Below are 20,964 nucleotides of genomic sequence, written 5' to 3' on the forward strand. Positions count from 1 at the left end.
TCGTATACCTCTTTTGTTTCGATTGCTGCCAATCCCTCTGCCAACCTTCTACCGACACCACACGGACTCGTGCGGTTCATTTTGTTTGTTTACGTTCGGACGAAGCCCGCATTACGCTGATCATTCTTCTTGCCAGACTCCTCAAAGAATATGAAATCCTGGAGCGGATGTGGTTTTGTAAGTAGGATTTGTACAGGCAACCCCACCGAAAAATGAGGGAATCGAGGAGGGGGGGGGGGGGGGATGCAGAAATAGAGAAGGGATACAAAAGAGTAATACAGGAATATAAGAAGAGCATTTGGAAGAGACAAGAATAATCGGGAGTGAGAGAGTGAAAGGGGGGGGGGGGGGAGTAAGGCAACCAGGAGTGACATATAATGATAATGAAGGCCAGAGGAACAAAAGAGAGATAGAAATCAAAATTGTTACTTAATATATTCATTTTCTACATTAATGAAAGTAGTACATTATGTACATTTTCTACTCTATTCCCCATCGTCACGCCAACGGAACGCCTTCCTCGGGAGCTCATATTTTGACAAAGCCCGCCTTTCGCTGGTCGTTCTCTTTCCCCGACTCCTCGAAGAAAATGAAGTCCTGCAGAGAGAAGCGCACGAAGAAGGAAAAAAAAAAGACGACAGCAACGCGACAGATGACGCACAGACAACCAAACAAACACACACACACAAACATGGAGGAAGATGGAATGGAGAAATGAGGGAGAGAGATCGAAGACGAGGCGTGGAGGAAAGGTCAAAGTAAGTGGACGATACGTAGAACCAACAAACAAGGACAAACGAGGACAAACACACAGGAGATAAGAGAAGGAAAGAAAGAAACAAGAAAAAAATGACATTTAAGGTCAGACTGTGAAAATGCTGTAATATTGTGGTACACAATGCGTTATGTATTCAGAAATAGATAACATATACTGTACACTTTGATTTACTGTAGAAACCTATATGACTTCACAGATATGGACACACATATACTGTTTTCATTTTGACATTTGAACTGATGGTTTTTTACAGATGACAAATTTTCAGCCCTGCCATGGGCATACGACAGAATTCTGAGCTGATCAATCAAGATGAAAGGTACACAAACATTCATGGTACAAACTTCACGAAATTGGTGCACAATATCTGTGTACGTGATGTAATACGAATGCCTGAATGTATGTGCATGGGATGCCAACAGTAAGCATGGGATGTTGCACTGCTGAAACAAGAATGATTCCTCTTAAAACATTATGTATGAGATACCTGAGCAAAATGCCACACTTGAGCTTAAACCTCCCCCCCCCCAAAAAAAAAAAAAAAAAACCACAACAACAACACACACACACACACACAAACATATGGAATACATCGTACATTTTCTCTACAACACACTGCGAGAGCATGAATGACCTGGCAATTTTATAACATCCAGCATGTCACATACAAGCTCAAGCCAACTTCAACAAATAATCTGGAGACATTCATGAACAGACTTTTGGTTCTTTATTCTTGCTGTAAAAGGATCCTATTGACTGGCGAAGCCTGTTTAATTGGAATGGGCAGTGGGTGGACATTTTGCTTTCATACAGTAAAATGTGAAATGCATAAAGTTCCTAGTATCTGTACACTCTCCAATTACAGTCCACCAGATGAATGACAGCTCTCTATCTTTATTTATATTATCATTTTTTTTTTAATGTTTCAAATCTGTTTTTATTTTTACTCTCACCTGATTGATCATAGTATGGTATAAAGAACCCACAAATATTCTTTACCATGAACTGTCTGCCATGGCTTTACAATTGTATCAGGTTTGTTGTATGTATGACTGGTATTTTTCATCTGACATACTGTAATTTACATTTTTTTTTTTTTTTTTTTTGCTGTTGTTCCTGTCAGCTCTGAGATATTATTTTCAAGTGAAGAAGACATACTGACATTGTCTACTTAAATCATGTACTTATAATTCACAGCAGTATGCAGAGGATTACCATCTAAAATCTACGTTTGAGGAAGACATCACTTTTGAAATATAATAGTGATATATTTTGAATATTTTGGTATTGATGAGATTCATTTGCTTCAAAGACGCTTCACAGTTGTGCTGTTAATTAAATGGTTCAATATCATCAGACTATAAAATTTGCCATATGATACAGAGCATAATAAAAAAAATCTTCTGGCTAATTGTATTAACCTTCTTTCAAACAACAACAACAAATTTCAGCAGTCTTGTTGTAATTTAAATGTAATGAAATGCATGGCTGGTTTTGATGAGTGACGACCACACCTGTTCACAGATGATGAGAATGGAGCGATATGATTGGCTGGATGGTTGATGGCCCCGCCTACACCTGGGTGAAGCCCGCCTTCCTCTGGTCCTTCTCGTCGCCCGACTTCTCAAAGAACATGAAATCCTGCGTGGGGTGGACAAAGCATGATTGATACATGGACTGGACTTGGTGTATAGTTTCAAGACAAACACTGGTTTGCATATTACAGTAGAAGCTCATCCGCATTGGAAATTCATCCGAAATTGGTGTTAAACTTTTGATCTCAAAACTACTGAAAATTTCTGAGGCAAACATTGTGCATTGAGACCAAATGTTTAGCACCAATTTCGGACAAAGTTGCACATTTTGATTCACTCAGATACAAGCATGGGACTGTTCATGGTCTTAGCTATGAAGTTTAGTCCAAGAACTTTAAGTTGCTCAGATTAACATACATGTGCATCTCTTCCTCCTGTGTAATAGACTTAATGCAATGTTATCAGTAGTTTTGATGGCCAATTTTGCACAAACAGGTAGGACATAATAATCTCACAGATATCTAGGTGAAATTTTTAACATTTGTTTGTTTTCGAAAGTAAGATTTGATCACCCGACTAGTTGGTAGCACAAACAGGGAAAGGACAAAATGATATGCATCTTCCAAATCACATGGATCAATTTGAAAGGGCAATAATTCAGTTGAATAATTTGTCTTCAATCAGCAAGTGGGAACCTGACACTTTGTACCACACTTTGTTAAATCTTCTCTTTGTGGTTCATGTCTTTTTGGCCATGTGAATACTGGTGCTAAAGTGAACAAGCTGGTTTGCGCCTGGTCACTGTATTTGTTTGTTTGGTTTGTTAATAGAATTGTTTTGTCCAAATAAAGTTGGTGAAATAATGAAAACGACCTTTCTAATCCTTCCCTGAAAGAAGAAACACATATCTCCTTCAGGCTTATTGCCAGGGCATTTTTTTTTTTTTGCTTTTATTTTCCCTATCTCAAAAGATGCCCCTTGTGCCTTTAATGTTATCATGGCAAATCATGAGTACATTACAATGTATCAATACGTGTAGGTTTGTAATTCTGAGCAATTTTCAGTATTCTCAGACTTCACACATTGCTAGAAACCAAGATCTTTGCCATGTGAATCAAACAAATGTATTTCATGAATGGGACACTTTAAAATATAAATGTGAAGTGTCAAAACACACACACATAAACATGAATGAAAATTGAATGACACAACTTGTAAAACCTCTGCTGGAGCACCTGTTTAACCCTTTGGCAACTACATGAAGGAGCCAGGGGTGCTATGTACAATGTACATGTACACGTACATGTATACTAGTGCACCAATTACAACATCTTGGAGATCATGGGTTAATCTTGACACAAAATAAACAATGTTGTTCTTTGATGTGATGCTTTCGTATAAAAAGTAAACAAGGTCAAGATGCAATAACGGATGGGCTACTTGTGAACTACTGCTTTTCATGACACAACCATGCCATGCCTCTTTACATCAATAAGTCAACATTAGTGACTGATCAAGTATGTCACATGACTAAAGTCATGTGATTAAGTTGTTACTGCTACCACATATCTGGAGACTGGATGGTATTTCTTGACTTTTTAGGAAAACGTTCTATGGTACTATCATAAAAGTTAAAGGGTATTTGATAGTCTGGACAGTTCAATAGATTTGTTTTTTGTTTTGTTTTGACATAAGAATATTTTGTCTGTCAAAAATCATCCCATTTGAATGATATGATCTTATGTGACTGATCAAGTTGGTGCCTTATCAAAATAAGTTATACGTATCATGATTTTGATAGATTCAGGTTTGGGGATGTCTTGATATCTTGCTATCAAACTGTTGTTCAATAAATCTACCTGGCATGACAAATAATTATTACAAACTCACCTGTATTTTGTGACAGCAGGATGTTCAGGTACAAATCACTTATATAAAGCATTGTCATTTTTTTTGAAGTATTATGTGATAGGTCTGGATATATATTGTACACATGCAATAAATTGACAAGGCAGGTTTACATTAATTAAAATTTAGTGCCAGCGGGAACTAAAATTTGAAATTAACATTGATGTATGTAAGCAACTGATGATGATGACAATGATAAGAGGAAAAAATAATGTACAATGAAAAGCAACTTTCAAAGTTTGTGATGGTGTCTAATAGAGACCAACTAAACATTAAAAAAAAGATGAAATGTACACTTCATGAAATAGGTGATAAACATGCACAACTGACTAAAATTAAAGAGCTGCAAAAAGAAGCATGTGTTTACAATCGGCATACAGACGGCAGGAAAGAAAAGGTGACTAACGAAAAATAAAATTATACAAGCAGCCACAGCAAATTATGTTACTTTGTATAACAATGCTGCAAAGCTAAAACCAAACAAAATGTGGGTGCTACAAGCAAGACCTGATGGTAGAAACAAAAAAAAAAAAAAAAAAAAAATGCACTTCCCACACATAACAGACAGAAGATATTTCACACTGTTGGATAACTCAGTTGAGAGTGTGAAACTCAACAGTGTTTGTTCAACCATTGATGATGTGTGAATGGGAGGTTGCAAGAGAGAGAAAAAAAATAATAACTCAAAGCAAAGTTAATAAGACAAAAGTAAAAAGAAACATGACAAATAGATTGTTATCACCAACAGTTCCACAGCTTCTATAATTGCGAGACATATATAATTCAGTCTCGATGCGGGATGGCATAGACACCATACAAAACCTACTAGTCTACCCTACTTTGGCAAAAGCAAGCAAGTGACAAACGAGTGTAAGTACTATATACTGTAAAACATGATATATTCGCGACATGAAATTATCGCGAATTGGAACTGACAGCCTTTTTCGCGGCATGAAATTTTCGCGAATTGCCACTGGCGTTCAATGCATGTAGTGTAGACAAAAACTTTCACGTGCATTTTAATTTCGCAAATTTTGGCGCTCGCGAAATTAAAATGCACGCGAAAATTTCTCATTTTACAGTAAGCAATCTGCATCCACAACAAAAATATGATATCAAAGCATCTCGACTTGAATATCTCTCGGTGGGATGAGTGTTCTTGCTCAAAATTTCTCACCAAAGCCGAGACATGCCACTCCCGATCTACAAGATTTATATCTCAACTTTTTGGTGATCATTTGTCGATTGTTTTCTCTTGCCAAAGCACAGCAGTATTGCAATCAGGCCTTCCCAGAGTAATCATGATGTTAACGTAGCATTTGAAAAGGAAATGTCAGGTAAGAAGAGTCAGACGTGATGTCTGTGGAACTCAAGCAACAAGAGCTGATACAGAAAAGGTGGAGTTATTTGCCACTATGCAGCTATGGTTGAGCTTGAAACAACATCTCCAGCTCAGATATCTTATGTCAGTCCGATTCTTAACCACACCATGGGATGATCGGCAACATAAGACGTATCACCTCACGTCAGGATTTGAAGAGAATGAAGAACTCAAAATTGTATTAAAAAATGTTGTCAAGAAAAGATACATTTGAAGTCATGCATTCCAACAACAACAAAAAAAAATCATGTGTTCATGCTTTCTTAGAGTTGAGGAAATAAGAGTTACAAAGGATCGAAAATGAAAAAGAGAAAACTAAATCAAACTTCATTCTTTAAATTTTGGTTGGCCTCAGTTTTTTGTGTGTGTGTTTTTGTTTTGCTTTTTGTTTCTTGCTTCAAGCACATACTGATCACTTGTTATTTCATGGTCTTCAAATGTCACTGCCCCATTATCACACCAAATCATTCGGGAGGATAAAACACCATGAAGTTAAACACCTTGACCACTTTCCCCAACGTCTAGTCTAGAATGTTCCTTCCAATGCGCTCTGGTCATTGAATGATCATTAGTATATAAAAATTGTGCCTGGGTAACTGATGACACTGGATTCCTTCATGGGCAATCAAGAACAGTCTCTAGTATGAATAACTATTTTAAGCAAAATAGTTGTAATCATATTTCATTGTTAATCTGTTATCCCAGCCACAACTATATCCATAAAAATAGAGCAATTTGGCTGAAATATATCTGGCAAGACTTAAGTTACATTCAGATCGAGGATAGCTATCTTTACGATAGTAAAGCACTGTGCTATGCACTCATTGGTACCTAACTTGAAGTTAAAATCGAAGATAGCTATCCACAAGATATGTCAGGGTTAGTGCTCTATCCACGAGCCACAGGGGGTCCACATTCGTAGTTTAAGCATCGTGTGGACAGAACTTGTTGATGGGAACTTGTAAATAAGCGTAGGTACGGGGGACAGCGATCCTATCCTCGAGGACTACCTTTGAGGATAAGCTTTGTCGTGCGAACGCACATCGTATAATAGGGCCAGAGCTTATCCTTGAAGAAAGCTATCCTCGAGGTTAAGGATCACTATCTGAACATAACTAAAATACATAACATGCAAAGATGATGAATGTTAAGGAGTCAAAGTTCCCTGCTTGCTGACAAGGTGAGTTTCAAAGCAACATGCTACGATTGCTGTACTGAAGATATTAAGTAAATGGATACAATTAAACACATGCATCTGAGCATTGCAGTATATCAGTATCATGTAATATCCAGAGAGATGAGGAGAAAGTGTCATTAATCATGATGGATCAGGCGAGAGTACATATCTGTCAAAGCCACAGAACATGTTGCATTATTAAGAGATTGCCTAAGCATGGATGGCGTTGTTACTCAACCCTGCATTGAGAACTTCATCAAATTGGCCACTCTAATTCTATCCGTTTCTTTCTTTGTCATTCTCTTACACACACACACACACACATACACACACATATACATTCACACACACACATTATCCATACACACACACACTCTCTCACCCTCCTTTTCTATTTTTCTCTGTCCTTGCATTCTTTTTCAACATAACTACAACATAACAACCTGTATATTAATTTCAAAATAATTCAAAGCGCTAAAAAATATTTTCTTAATTGCTGGTCACTTCATGGGTCATTTCCTGACACTGAGAGTGAGATATCACTGATTTTTTAAAGCAATTAATTAATTTGTCTTTACCTTTGTCATACACAATTCCCTCTCTCTCCACCCCCTCCCTTTCTTTGTTTTAGTCATCTCTCAAAGATATATTCACATAGTCATTGTATTAATGCGCCGTTACCACTTTTAAAAAGCTGATAACTCATCTATGTACATCAATATCATACTGAGCAGGCAGTAGAGTAAATGTCACAGGAAAATGTCAAGCGGCAACATAAAAATGAGAGAGGATAAACCTCTCAATAGATGAATTTGACAAGGACGACTTCAGCAACAACTCTCACCGAAAACATTCTTGTTTCTCCCTCTTCAGGTACCCCTTCATCACATCAGGGCAGACTTACAGATGCAATTAACGCCCACAAGTGATAGCACCAGTAACAAACTACAATGTACATGGCAAATTCTCTTCAATAACCATTAGAACAAACCTGCAAGGGGTACTAAAAAGGTAGTATGCTCCATTATCTTTTCACTCTGGATTGCTACAATTTGGCTTGCACTTTGTGCTAACTTAATATGGCAGCTGCTACATGGCCAACTCTATCATGCTGCCACTCTACATTCAAACAAACACCATCTCATATTAAAAGAAATCACTTCATTGGTGCACCTTCCTCGGTACAAATGAATTTTATAAAGCACTGAATATCAGTGTAATGCTTTCAGGAGTGAGAAAAGCAATGTTTCCTTTAATCTGTCTTCAGTTCTCGACAAATTTATTACCTGGAAGGCTATGTACTAGAGGACATGGTGCTTCATTGTAAAATATCTAATATAATGGATTAAGCCTTCATAAAGAAATCTGATGTGGAGATTATAATGTCTGAAAGATCTCAACTGTGTTTTAATAGATTTATCTACTATCTTCCTATGACATAATCTATTTTACGCTGCATATTTCTCTTAGCAATAATATAAAACTACAATTTGCAATGAATTAGTGCACATTGTTCAAATCAACACCTGAATGAATAAAGACAAACTTTGGCAATACCTCTTGAGTTTTGACCGTCACACATGTAGTGATTACTGTTTACTTTTATTTGGATTGTTAATTACATGAATCAGTTTTTTACACACATGTAGTGATTACTGTTTACATTTATTTGGATTGTTAATTACATGAGTCAGATTTTTATACAATGTACAATGTTCAATACCAGCATATATTTTACTAGATACCACTACAACTACAAAACCATTATGGTATGGCACTATGTATTCCACACATTTTGACTTTTATATTTTCATAACATGGATAACATACAATTGTATTGTCTTGTTCATTGGTTCACATGATAAAGAATCATAGTGAGTGGACTGATATGATGCCCACCTCACAAAAATGCCACTTAATTTTACAGAATGCAGCGCATCAGTAGAATTCATAAAATGCTACTCGTAACACTGTAATTGAAAATACTTTGATATTTTAAATTGTATGTGTGAGCAATCATTCCAGTGCACCACACATCATAGAGGCAAAAATGTGCAAGCACACACATAGTTGCATTTTTTTTTACTCATGCTAATGACCACCAAACTTTCTAAAAACACTGAACGTGTATTTCTCTAATGACAATCATGATTATGATGCATTCTTCAAGTGACACGTCTCTATTTAAACAGCCTCAAAGTGCCCTCCTATACCCTTTAAGAATTATCACGGAGAGGTTTGTTACACTACACTGTATCAAAAGGTTGAATAATCGCATACGTGCAGAGTCAGTATCGATGCTGTATTACAATGCAAAAAGGCTACAGTGCACTCCTGCCATAACGAACATGGTCATAACGCAACTCTTATGACAGTGAAGTAAAATTTCATGTCCCAGAATCATTATCTAAAAATATCTTTATGTACTTTATTGTTTGGCTATAATGATATTTCAATATACCACAAGAAAACTATCCATCCCGAGGACTTTGAAACAGGAGTTTCCTGTGCAACAAAGGCTGTAAAATATGTCATGTTACACCAACCTTCCAGTTTGGGGTATTATCGAAATAATTCATTCTTCAGCTTTCAAACCTTGTCCATTTTCTATTTATATGTCAGTCATATATTTCAAAAACAATCAACTCAACCTGCCAGTTTCTGACTTTTGATGACATTTTCTGAAAACGTAGCTGTTGAAATTAAGAATATTTCATGAAAGAACTGAAATCTTATGTTTTCTGTCTTTAAAGACTTCCTAGTCTCGAAATTGTTTGCACTCTATGCAGTGAAAAAATAAAGTCATGAATGTCCTGTCACTTATTATCCCTCCTCAGATAATTGAAGTTAGACTTTTCATCTCATCTGGTGTTTCACCCACTTGTGGTTGTTATCATTTTTAGAACAGTGCACTTTGCAAAACTATTTCTCTGCTGAGTATATCTAAGTGGCAGAAATATCAAAGTATCAAAAATAGAGAAATAGAAATGTACATGAAGTATCAAATTTTCCAGTCGGAAGAAAAGTGTGAAGTATTTAAAAGGCTGTGTGAAAGATTGGTTACTCTGTAGGCTAAATGTACTAAATGATCGAAACATTTAGGGGCTACGTACAACATATGTACAGGTACACATTTGTTCAGGTCATATACGTATGCAGGGTTTGTGCACAGCAAAATAATGTGAGCTATAGAGCAAAACATACAAAAATGAAATGGAATGACCTGTTTTTCAAAAATACAACCCACTAGTGCTATAATTTACTGCAATCTAGTAATGCCCACATCAGAACTACTGGGGATAGCTAATGGCATGTAACAGTTCATGTCAAGAACAGAGTGATATAATTCAAATGCAAAAAGCAATAAGTACATATCCTCCACCCTCAGATACTACTCTTTTGGGAAAGCAGAGAATGCCATATCTTCAAGGAAAAACAAAATATAGATGGTAGAAGAAAGTAGCTTCTTACTAGAATAGACGATACTAGAATTCCACGAGATACTGCCTTGGCCTTCTCATTCATGTCACCCTGTGCATGACTGAATGCTATTTTTAACAGATTGCATGCCCAGATGGTCTATGTCATTTAAGTCGGCAAAAAATTCTGCTGGTCATTTTCCTTTGAAAACTGATTCTAAGTTGCTTTAAATGTACATATTAAATATGCTGTGTATATAAAATGCTATTTTCAGTTTTGGGGAGAGATGGCTACTAAAATATCTGGCAGTTTAGGGGACTCTGATCAAAAACAAACATACAGCACTCTAACAATTTTGTCCGACAGTCAAAAATAGTGCTTCTATAACACTTTTTATTAAATATACATTTCTCTGTATTTCTCTTTTCTTTTTTACATATAATTTCTTACACTAAAACTAGATCAAAATTAAAATCATGATTCTTGAGGAAATAACAATGTTAAAAAAACCCACTACATTCCCTCTATGTCCCATTTTATATTAAAGCACACCCAAAATACACATCAGTTTCCTGCATTAAAGCAAATCTCCACTGAACTAGATGAATGGTGTAGTCCTGAGGGCCTAGATACTACACACTCTGAAGTCTACTTCGGGATAAAAATGTAGGGATAGCAGCTCTTGCTTGAATGACAACTTCCAATAGCAACAGCAACAGCCAATCAGGAAGCTGGATTCTTGTTGTTACAAGAATTGCCATTCCAGCAAGAGTTGCTATCATATCAACTATGCATGAAATGAGTCCCAGGACAACCAAATAAACCCATATAAAACAAGAGACCGCGGGTCTAGCGCTCACCTGAGTATCGCAAGTTCACCTTTCACGCAGTCACTAATCTAAATTATTCACAGCTCTACTAAAATTTGACCAGGCATTCTCAAGTAGAAGATGAAAATGTACAGTAAGGGCCCAAATTTTTTAAGATTCCTTAATTTGGGGGGATTGGGGCCCCCTGGGGCCCTCTGGGTGGGGCATGGTGCCCATTTTGATAAATTGAGATCCTGACCCCCTAGGGATGCTACCTGCCAAGTTTGACGAAAATCCATCATGAGGTTTTCAGGAAAAAGATGAAAATGTACAATTCAGGCCCCCATTGGGATCTTCCCACCCCCCCCCCCCTGCCCCCAAGAGGGGCACCCCTGGATCTGCTATGAACAAACTTGAAACTACAGTCATTAATGTGCTAACTCAAAGTATTATCTTAGCTCTATAACTTCTGATTCTAGAGAAGATTTTTAAAGATTCCTTCATTTTGGGGGGTTTGGGCCCCCCTGGGGCCCCTGGGTGGGGCATGGTGCCCATTTTAACAAATTGAGATCCTAACCCCCTTGGGATGCTACCTGCCAAGTTTGGTGAAAATTGGTTATGGGGTTCTCAAGAAGAAGATGAAAATGTACAATTTAGGCCCCATTAGGACCCCTCCCCACCCCCTCCCCTGGGTCCCAAGGGGGGCACCCCTGATTCTGCCATAAGAACCTTGAAACTACAGTCATCAATGTACTAACTCATAGTATTAACTTAGCTCTATCACTGTTGGTTCTAGAGAAGAAGATTTTTACAGATACCTTAATTTTGGGGGGTTTGGGCCCCCCTGGGGGCCCCCTGGGTGGGGCATGGTGCCCATTTTAACAAATTGAGTTCCTAACCCCCTAGGGATGCTACCTGCCAAGTTTGATGAAAATCGGTCTTGGAGTTTTCAAGAAGAAGATGAAAACGTAAAAAGTTTACGCACGACGGACGAAGGGCGATCGCAATAGCTCACCTGAGCCAAAGGCTCAGGTGAGCTAAAAAAGCTGTTGAATCCTTACGAACAATCAAGTATTTCTCCTTCAAAGTTCAATAAAATTTTTCTTCCTGATACAGTTTGTACCTCTTTTCCAGACATTTATTCCCCGAATTTACGTTGTTTTTTTTTTTTTTTATACATCATATATACATCATGACAATGTGGTGCTATACATTTAACCATGGCTGCAGCTCCATACCTTAAAGGACAAGTTCACCTTCATAAACACAAGGATTGAGAGAATGCAACAATATTAGTAGAACACATCAGTGAAAGTTTGAGAAAAATTGGACAATCGATGCAAAAGTTATGAATTTTTAAAATTTTTGTGTTGGAACCACTGGATGAGGAGACTACTACAGCTTGTAAGTCATATGCGTACAATAGTATAAAGAAAATGTATAAAGAAAATTCAACATATTTTCACTTTTTTCGCATAATAAAAGAGCACTTGACTTGCCTCTTTCTAAAGGCAGGGGGAATAATATTACCCATAACATTTGTCGGTAACGAGTCGCGGAAACGTGTACTTTTTTCAAAAGATGAAATTTTGTGAAATTCTCTTTATATTTTGCTTATATTGTTGTACGCATGTGACAATATCTAAGTTATTCACACACTGCAGTAGTCTTCTCATCCAGCGGTTACTGCACAAAAACTTCAAAAATTCATAACTTTTGAACGGATTGTCCGATTTTCCTCAAACTTTCACTGATGAGTTCTACTATTAATTGCTACATTCTCTCAATCCTTATGTTTATGAAGGTGAACTTGTCCTTTAACTATAATCAATATGACTGAATGCGCCAGCTCTTGAAACTGAAGTGTTCAAAAAGTGCAGTGCACATCAAATGACATTTCCTTCCCTAAAAACTTGCTATTAGTTTCGCTCGCTCTAGGCAAAAAAAAGTTTAACAACATGTGACATTTGACTAATTTGTGATGATGGTGGTGGTGGTGGATGGCAACAGACATGGGGGGATAGTGCATTGTAAATTACAATTATAAGGCTCGGTCAACCATTCAGTTGTGATACATAGTTTGGAGTGAAACAAACTGAATACAATTTATACAAAAACAAAACAAAAACCAAACAAAAATACAGCACTTGCCTCCTGAACATGAAACAACATCAATGTCATTTTCTGATGAGTGAGGGTGGAATAGGACAACAACATCAACGGCAAATTGAGCCAGTGCTAACATTTAGAATAATGCTTCCCATGCATACTTCAGCAATTTAAGATGTTTTTCTTTGTGTTTTTTCTTAATGTGTTTGGCGTGTGCATACAACACTAAAGGTGGGCGGCGGCCAGTACATCTACGACCTTGACTTTGATTACTTTCATATGAGTAATCAGTCTGTTCAGTTTTCAGAAAATACTGAAATTCAAGCAAAGTGAATTTCTCTAAGACACAGATATTAAACATCAATATGCAGCTTTATGGGTACATAATTCAAATTATATATTTCTTTTTTTTTTTAGTATTTTGTTTTCATTCTTTTAAACACTTTATTAGTGAGTGTTTAAAGCGACTGAGCCATGAAAGCGAAGATGACCGAAAAAGATGTGGAAGAGACAGGCGGAGGGGGGCCTGGGAAGATTCCTAATAGAGTGAGGTAAATCCTGCCAAATCTGTTAATGGGGGCAAACCAAGATCAAAAGTAGATGTTGATGTGGGTTTTTTTTTTCTTCATTTTTCATTTTCTCCACTTTCTTTTTTCCCCATTCATACCAATTCAATATCATGTTTGAAATGACATTTAAAACCTAATATAAAACTAATATATTATATGGTATTATACTTTATTTACTTCATTTTCTCCAATTTCTTTTTTCCCCCTTTATTATTAATTTAATATCATGTATGCAATGACAGGAAAATATTCAACATTTCAAGATGTACAAACGTGCAAAAAATATCTCTGCCGGCACGAAAGCAAAAGTGGACCTAACTTTTGTCAAATATGATATTTTTGAGATGCCGTCGGTGCAAAATCTGTTCACTATAGTTTGGATCTCAAGCAATTACATGCAATTTTCTGTTTGAATCTAAGCTTCTTGTCAAGTGAATAGGTGAGTGACTGCTTCCATAATTCTGAAACACACTGTTCAGTAAGCCCACAGTATGGCAGCTCAGACTTGGGTGTTCCCATGACAATGTGATCACCAACGTCCTTCATCCTAGTTGCCATGTGATATTGCTGGATGCAGTATGAAAAAGCCATCTTTGATGATGATCACTTTTCACATGAGGAATGATGCTTTTCAATAGTGCTTTCTACTATCTATCATACGATAGCAACCACACCCACAGGTTAGAGAATAGCACATAAATGCTCCTTGATAGTCTCTGCCTTCCAGACATGTTTAAGTTTCAGCGTGATCTGTAAACCAAATCAGGCAGTCTTTCCCCCACTGCACTTTTAAATAGATACATTGCGTTGGCTTTGTTTGCTCGTACTGGCAGACGGAATTACTCTCGGTAAGTTGGCAATGGGCAGCAGCTGTCACACCACAACTGTAAATTATCTCATTAATTTTGGAAGTCAAAATACAACCTTTCCCAGTTTCTCCCTTTCCTTACAAGTAGGTTGCATTCTTTTATAAAAGGCTACTACCAGGGCTTTTTGTGGTTTCTTTATATGACAGTTCAGACCAACACCACCATCACAAACTGACAGCGGACACTGCCAAGATAGAATTATGGAACATCATAATTATGGTTTTGGAAGAGAAATAACTTCAGCCTTTCTCAAGACTTTGGATAAGCCCAGATATCGTAGTACAAGGGGAAAACACCATCATAAGATTTCAAGCACTCTGAATACAAAATAGCACATCTTTCTATACCTTTTAGTAAAAAGCAGATACAACATACATGAAGACTGTACAACTATCACAAAAATGACAAGTTAGCATGATTTGAGTTGCTGATTTAATGAATAGTAGTAATTTGCAATGGCTTTAATATTCTTTTTGCCAATATATCATATTTTCATATATTAATTATAAGGATTAAGAAAGACAATTGACTTTCTCTTCTCTTCTGCATTGCTTTAATACTTTCCCTGACTTGCTTTATGGTGAGGGGCCAGTAAACATTCCTTTTGGCATACATATTTTGTAAGAGATCTAGTTATTCAAATATGATTGTTTAATTTTTATGTTCGTTTGTGTGTTTGTTTGTTTTTTAATGAAAGACCCCAATTTATTCCATAGTCATTTGCAAACTGACATATAACGCACATAAAAATTGCCTGGAAACAAGGCTAAGTGCCAGTACAAGAGTTAGTTTTTTTGTCTGTTCTACGGACAGTAATGTCATACATCAGAAATGACAGCTACATGTACAGATCAGCACAGCACACAATCATGGGATAATGCCACTGACTTAATCCTCTCTTTCAAGAAAGGAAAAATATATCAAATAAGTATCCAAAGAAAAAGAAGATGGTATATAATGTGGTCACTACTTGCATGATATAATATAATAAGAGTCTCTACTATGCATCATTTACCTGACAGAATTCTACTATAAACATCACACTTAAAAAGAGAAAGACACTCACTTTATATCAAAGTGTGCATAAATATACAATTTTGTGTTCTAGCGATAAAATCTTGAGGTCAATACAAGCATAGATTTTTCATTAACAATCGTTTTCTCGCAAAGATACCAACGACTTTGCATCGAACAAGCTACTTTCGTGTATTTCACGTTTGACCCGATATCCTCTCTATGATGTAGTATCTATCAAATGCTAATGTGCAGTTCAGCCTGGACAGTCAAATTGCTATGTCAGTTTTCACGCAAATGAAATGTACCTGTGTACATAACTGTACATTACATACAATATTCACTCATCCACATTTGTCATTGAGATTAGTTCATTATGCTTCTATATACACCACTGCGCAAGGACATGAGACACAGAAAAAAAGCTTGCACACTGAATTTGACTGATTAATGGAGATGGTAAAGCCACTTTCACCATGTATTCCAATCTTTCTACTATACAATTGTACCTGTATGGCAGAAAGTCAAATCAGAAACGTCAACTGCATTCTTTACAGGCTAAATGCAGAGTAATTTGTTCTTACACATGTTTCAAAGTTGCGTGAGAACATTTTGTGATTTGAGTATTGGACGCATATAAATTTGCACACATTTACTAGGGAAAACCAGCCTTTTGTATGATATAGTTCAAGACTTCTTTTTGCCACATGGGGACGGGGGTATGAGATGAGTATCTATAGTAAATGTGGTGATAGGAGGTGGGTGGGGGTATTGTGCAGTGCATGAAAATGGGTGTGTCTGAATAAGGGGGGGACTGCGAGAGAATCATCAGGTGTAGTATGGGAGAGGGGCAGTAGAGCGTGTCCGCTCTACAGGAATCCAACTCTGCCTTGATCATTTTTTTTGCCAGACTCCTCGAAGAACATAAAATCCTGTGCGCGATGGAAGAGAAAAGAGCGAGAGAAAAGATCCAAGCAGGGGAAGGAAGAGGGAGAAAATGAAAGGAATGTCAAAAAATGAACTTTGCAAACATCTGTGAAATAATGTTAATATGGTACGGACAACGGTCACATCGTTAGCAACAACAAAACGAGAAAATCTTCCAAGATGTGTGTACATGTCATCTTTCCCTGCGACAGCTACAAACGACAATGAATTGAAATTTGGCGTGACAAAGTTTTACACCGTTTCCAGCAATGCAAAACCTCGGTGGCTTGAGCCAAGACAGCAATCACTGTCAAACAAATCACAATGGACAGCATTTGACAATATTCTCATAGTTCCTGAATGATTTATCAGTAATATTTCATAATGCCATAACTTCGATGTCCATGATGATCTGCACATAGCAGTAAAATTTATGCCCATACAAACTGTAACGGAAATAAACTGCTAGTTGGTACCGCTAGTCGGTTCTGTGACATTCAGCAGAGTGTACTCCAATTCTGTTCTAAATGTAGCAAAAAAAGCTGCTGAAAACTGCTGAAAAATGTTGAAAAATGCTAAGAAATGCTGACAGCTCTGGCCCCTTTTAACTCTAAATTCTGTTCTGTCATGTAGACACTGATGCTTTTGGCAGTCGTTTTTAATATTGAAAAGTAGTACACTTCCTTTCTGGTTGATTAGTAGAGCTTTTAACATTGCAGGGAAAGAGATGACATATATTATGCATGGAAACATGTGCAAATATTCAACATGGAATACACAAGTACGTACAAATGTACATGTATTGTATTTGGACTGCCACGAAAGACATTTACTCGTACAGCACAAACGTCATAAGCAATGCATGAGTCATAAAATCAAATGGAAAAAAAGGTAAAATGATTAAAAACACAGCACACATTATTTCATACATGTGCATTTCTCTTCTTTCTCGCTCTCTCTCTTTATTCTCTCTTTCTTTCTCTCTAATCATAATGAAGGATTAGAGGTACATGTAAATTGTGTCTATCAAAGATATTACTCATATACACCCTGTATATCTATCTTTTTTTTTTTTTTTTGTTGCTCTAGCTCTGTTACAATATAGTCCGACAAATGCTGACAGCAAAAATTAATTTCTTGTTTGTGCTGTCAAGGGAAACGGTGCAAATGTAAACAAAAACTGTGCTGGTGGAAGAAAGAGTGTCAATCTGTAATCAACAAATAACTTAGGAGAAATTAGCAAACAAATGTCTGTCTGTTTCCATAGGAATGACACAGTATTAGTAATATGGTATTAAACACATTTAATTTCCAGTGTAAACAAGTTCCATGTGGAGAGTAGATTTTAATACATGGTGCTATGTAAACACTGTCTGCCCCTCCAATTACCGTGGAATAGCATCAAGCATACACATACATGTACATGTCAAAGATAGAGATCACTACAATACACACTTCCGTATGATGCTACATTCGCCATGTGTTTCTCCAGTCTAACATGTCACAAATTGGGTGTTAGACGACAAATTTGCAAAAGACTGAATCTGTGATCGACAATCAGAGATCAACTGTGGGAGAAAAAGTATATCTCTTTTCAGGAAAAAAAAAATGAATGAACCTAACCTTGGCTCACAATATGTATGTCAAAGGGAGCAATACTTTAATACAGTGTAGGGACTTATTTGTAATTAACTTAGCAAATATTAATGACGATTTGCAAATTTCATTAAAATGTCACGGAATGTAGTTCTATGTGAGTTTGTACATAAGTACGATATCTTGAAGCATCTAAAGATGCCATTTTTTCAGAGTATAAAAACAGTTTCGATGTTTGAACAAGTACTCTGTAATAAAAAAAAAAGAGAATGATCAAAAAACAACAATTAAATGAATACACGATGATTAAAATAAATCCTTGGAATGACTGGACAAGTGACACGGAATATATGTCTATTATCGGCGAGGCATACATAACAATGTACAGTGTATACTGGTTTTATGGCAGACTATATCTGAAAGCCCTATATGCATCTAGTCAACCTTGTCAACCTGACTGACTCCCTACATGGGAACATACAGTGTATAACACACACGCTCACACACACACACACACACACACAAATGTAAATAATGCTTTGAGTGTTTCCTTTCAACTCGGCCTACCAACAAAACATGATCCATTTCCTTTTATAGAGGAGAGTAGCCTCAACAGATGTTATCATTTGTGCGTCTCAAACTTGGTCCAAACAATCATGTGATTATGATGTCACTTGCCAGACACACCTCATCTGTTGCTAACATGAAATGTCACACACTTCACTTTTTTTTCTCAAAAGATTTCTGACTTCTTTTTTTTTTCCCCATCAATCCAAGTTAATAAACAACATGTAATGTATGCAGGCTAAGCTTTGATCTCACACATCTTTAATAATGTGGAAGAAGTCAACAGTCTCTGAGAAATACAATGATTACATGGACTGGCCTTGAAGGGGATACAGCATTTATTGCCTGAACTAGAATTTTATTGCCTGAGTTAAAGACAAGGGCAACAAAATTCTAGTGAGGGCAATTAACGTCATATCCTTCCCCCCCCCCCCCAAGCACCCAGTCCATATTGTTATCATTATCAACAAAATCGGACATCTAGAGCACATCTGAAAATACAGTATTGACAATTAATGTAATTGCATCTTAAAATCCATTTCAAAGAGGGAAAAAAAGGATTGACTACTCAGTACAGGGCAACTTTTTATTACTTGCTGCACAGCTACCCATCTCTTGATATTACAGTGTGTGAACTCTTTTGCTTCTAGTGCATGATATCATGTTCTGAATGCATTTATTTAACTCACTGCACACTGTTTTAAAGATGTCTGATATGGCTAATGATACAAATAATTATACATTTGGTAATTTTGTGTATAACAGGAATAAAGAGCAAAGTGGGGAAGTAGAAACTGAACTGTAACTCGAGCTATTTTGAGAGGCCAATTAACGACATTTCGGGCGTTATACACGGAAATACGGGAAGTAAGGGTTCAAACTTCTTGCCACTTCCTGGAACAGGATTTAACCTCCAGGAAATTCCTGGACATTTCATCCTACAGCTGTACCTGTACTTCCATTTCATTTGATTTCCCCTTTGGGGTTATTGCACTGCACAAAATTTTGGCCAAATTTCTAAATTAAGGCATCAATTTCATGAGAAGTGGCTATGAATTCATCTATTCATTCATGATCATATTTTCTTTTTCCCAAATCTGGGGCCATTCAAAGAACATCAGTGTACTTTTTGTAAAATCTAAATTCAGCCATGCAGCTGTATTCATCATAACTGAAAGCTGTTTTTTTTTCCATCCTTTCTTTCCTGTTTAGATGGAAAACAGTGACTGTATAAATCTTGAAGTTTATATCAGTCGTAAGTCAAGGCTCAGCACAATTGTGAGATAGCTGTCAAAGGAGGTGTGGGGTATTAAAGTTAGAGCTACGTTGTATGACAATTGCACAACAAAATACTGTAAAAGCTGTCATTGCGTACAGATATTTTCACATATGAGGAAGTCATAGATATTTTCAAGGGATGTTGTTTTCCACGATTTGACACCAAGGCTATAAATTTAAAGAGCACTATCAAATGCCTGTTTGTTTATTCTGCTGGTGCATCATGTTGCAAAATATCTCTGTGTGTTGTTACATTTGCGGCCCAAAAATGATCGTCAAATTCGTGACAATTCTATCCTTGCCAAAAACCAATAGCCTGTACACAGTATCATTGAACCACTTGTTGGTTGTCTGGTTTCATAGTAATACGGACTGTTGATTTGGTCGGAGTCTATGCAGATGCCTCAAATCGAACGACAAAATATCTCAAGCAAGTAGTGGTCAACTGTACACGGGAAGAAGGCAAAGAAGGGATGTGAAGAAGAATCTGCTTGCTGGACACAAGAAGCATCAGGTGTCTAAAGCACAGAAAAAGCTTTGCATACAGATCACATCTAACCATATACAGTCAAACCTGCCTTAGCGGCCACCTCTCTATAGCGGCCACCTGTCTATAGCAGCCACTGAAAAATCCCCCCGAGAGAAAAGCAATGTTAAAGACCCTGTGTATAGCGGCCACCTGTCTAACGCGGCCAGCGGCCACAAATTTTGTTTCCCGCGGTAGATTTTAACCTGTCTATAGCGGCCAAAAACCCGATGGGGCCGTAGCCGAGCCGATAATTCAGCGTGTTTTTCTGCTTGTTAGCCGTGCCAGTCATTCCTGCGCCACCGTTGCATTCATCACTTATTCAGTCACAATAAGGCACTAGTGTTAAGCTTTCTTCATGACTGTGCACATGCTACATGTACTGTGCAACAATTTCATAAACACCGCATTGTTCTATGTATGATACACACATGTGCATATGTACACACATACATGTACATATACATGTAAGTATATATAGATGTATACAACGATGATACA

The 20,964-nt window shown here is 37.0% G+C and overlaps 1 protein-coding gene across 2 annotated transcripts in view; it reads right to left on the minus strand.

Moving 5' to 3' along the window:
• Positions 1-285: 285 nt before the first annotated feature.
• The window catches only part of LOC140244779 (phospholipid scramblase 1-like), a 40,558-nt gene continuing 19,879 nt past the window's right edge, over positions 286-20,964 (minus strand). The window contains exons 6-7 of one of the 2 annotated variants that reach the window (XM_072324399.1): positions 2,293-2,419; positions 286-597 (exon numbers count right to left, since the gene is read on the minus strand). In XM_072324399.1, the coding sequence (XP_072180500.1) occupies positions 2,351-2,419 (69 nt within the window). In that variant the 3' untranslated portion in view covers positions 286-597; positions 2,293-2,350. Of the gene's footprint in view, positions 598-2,292; positions 2,420-15,306; positions 16,502-20,964 lie in introns of those variants that run through there. The other variant, XM_072324397.1, reaches the window with a different exon arrangement.

The sequence above is a fragment of the Diadema setosum genome, chromosome 21, assembly GCF_964275005.1.
Source record: "Diadema setosum chromosome 21, eeDiaSeto1, whole genome shotgun sequence".
Taxonomy (NCBI): domain Eukaryota; kingdom Metazoa; phylum Echinodermata; class Echinoidea; order Diadematoida; family Diadematidae; genus Diadema; species Diadema setosum.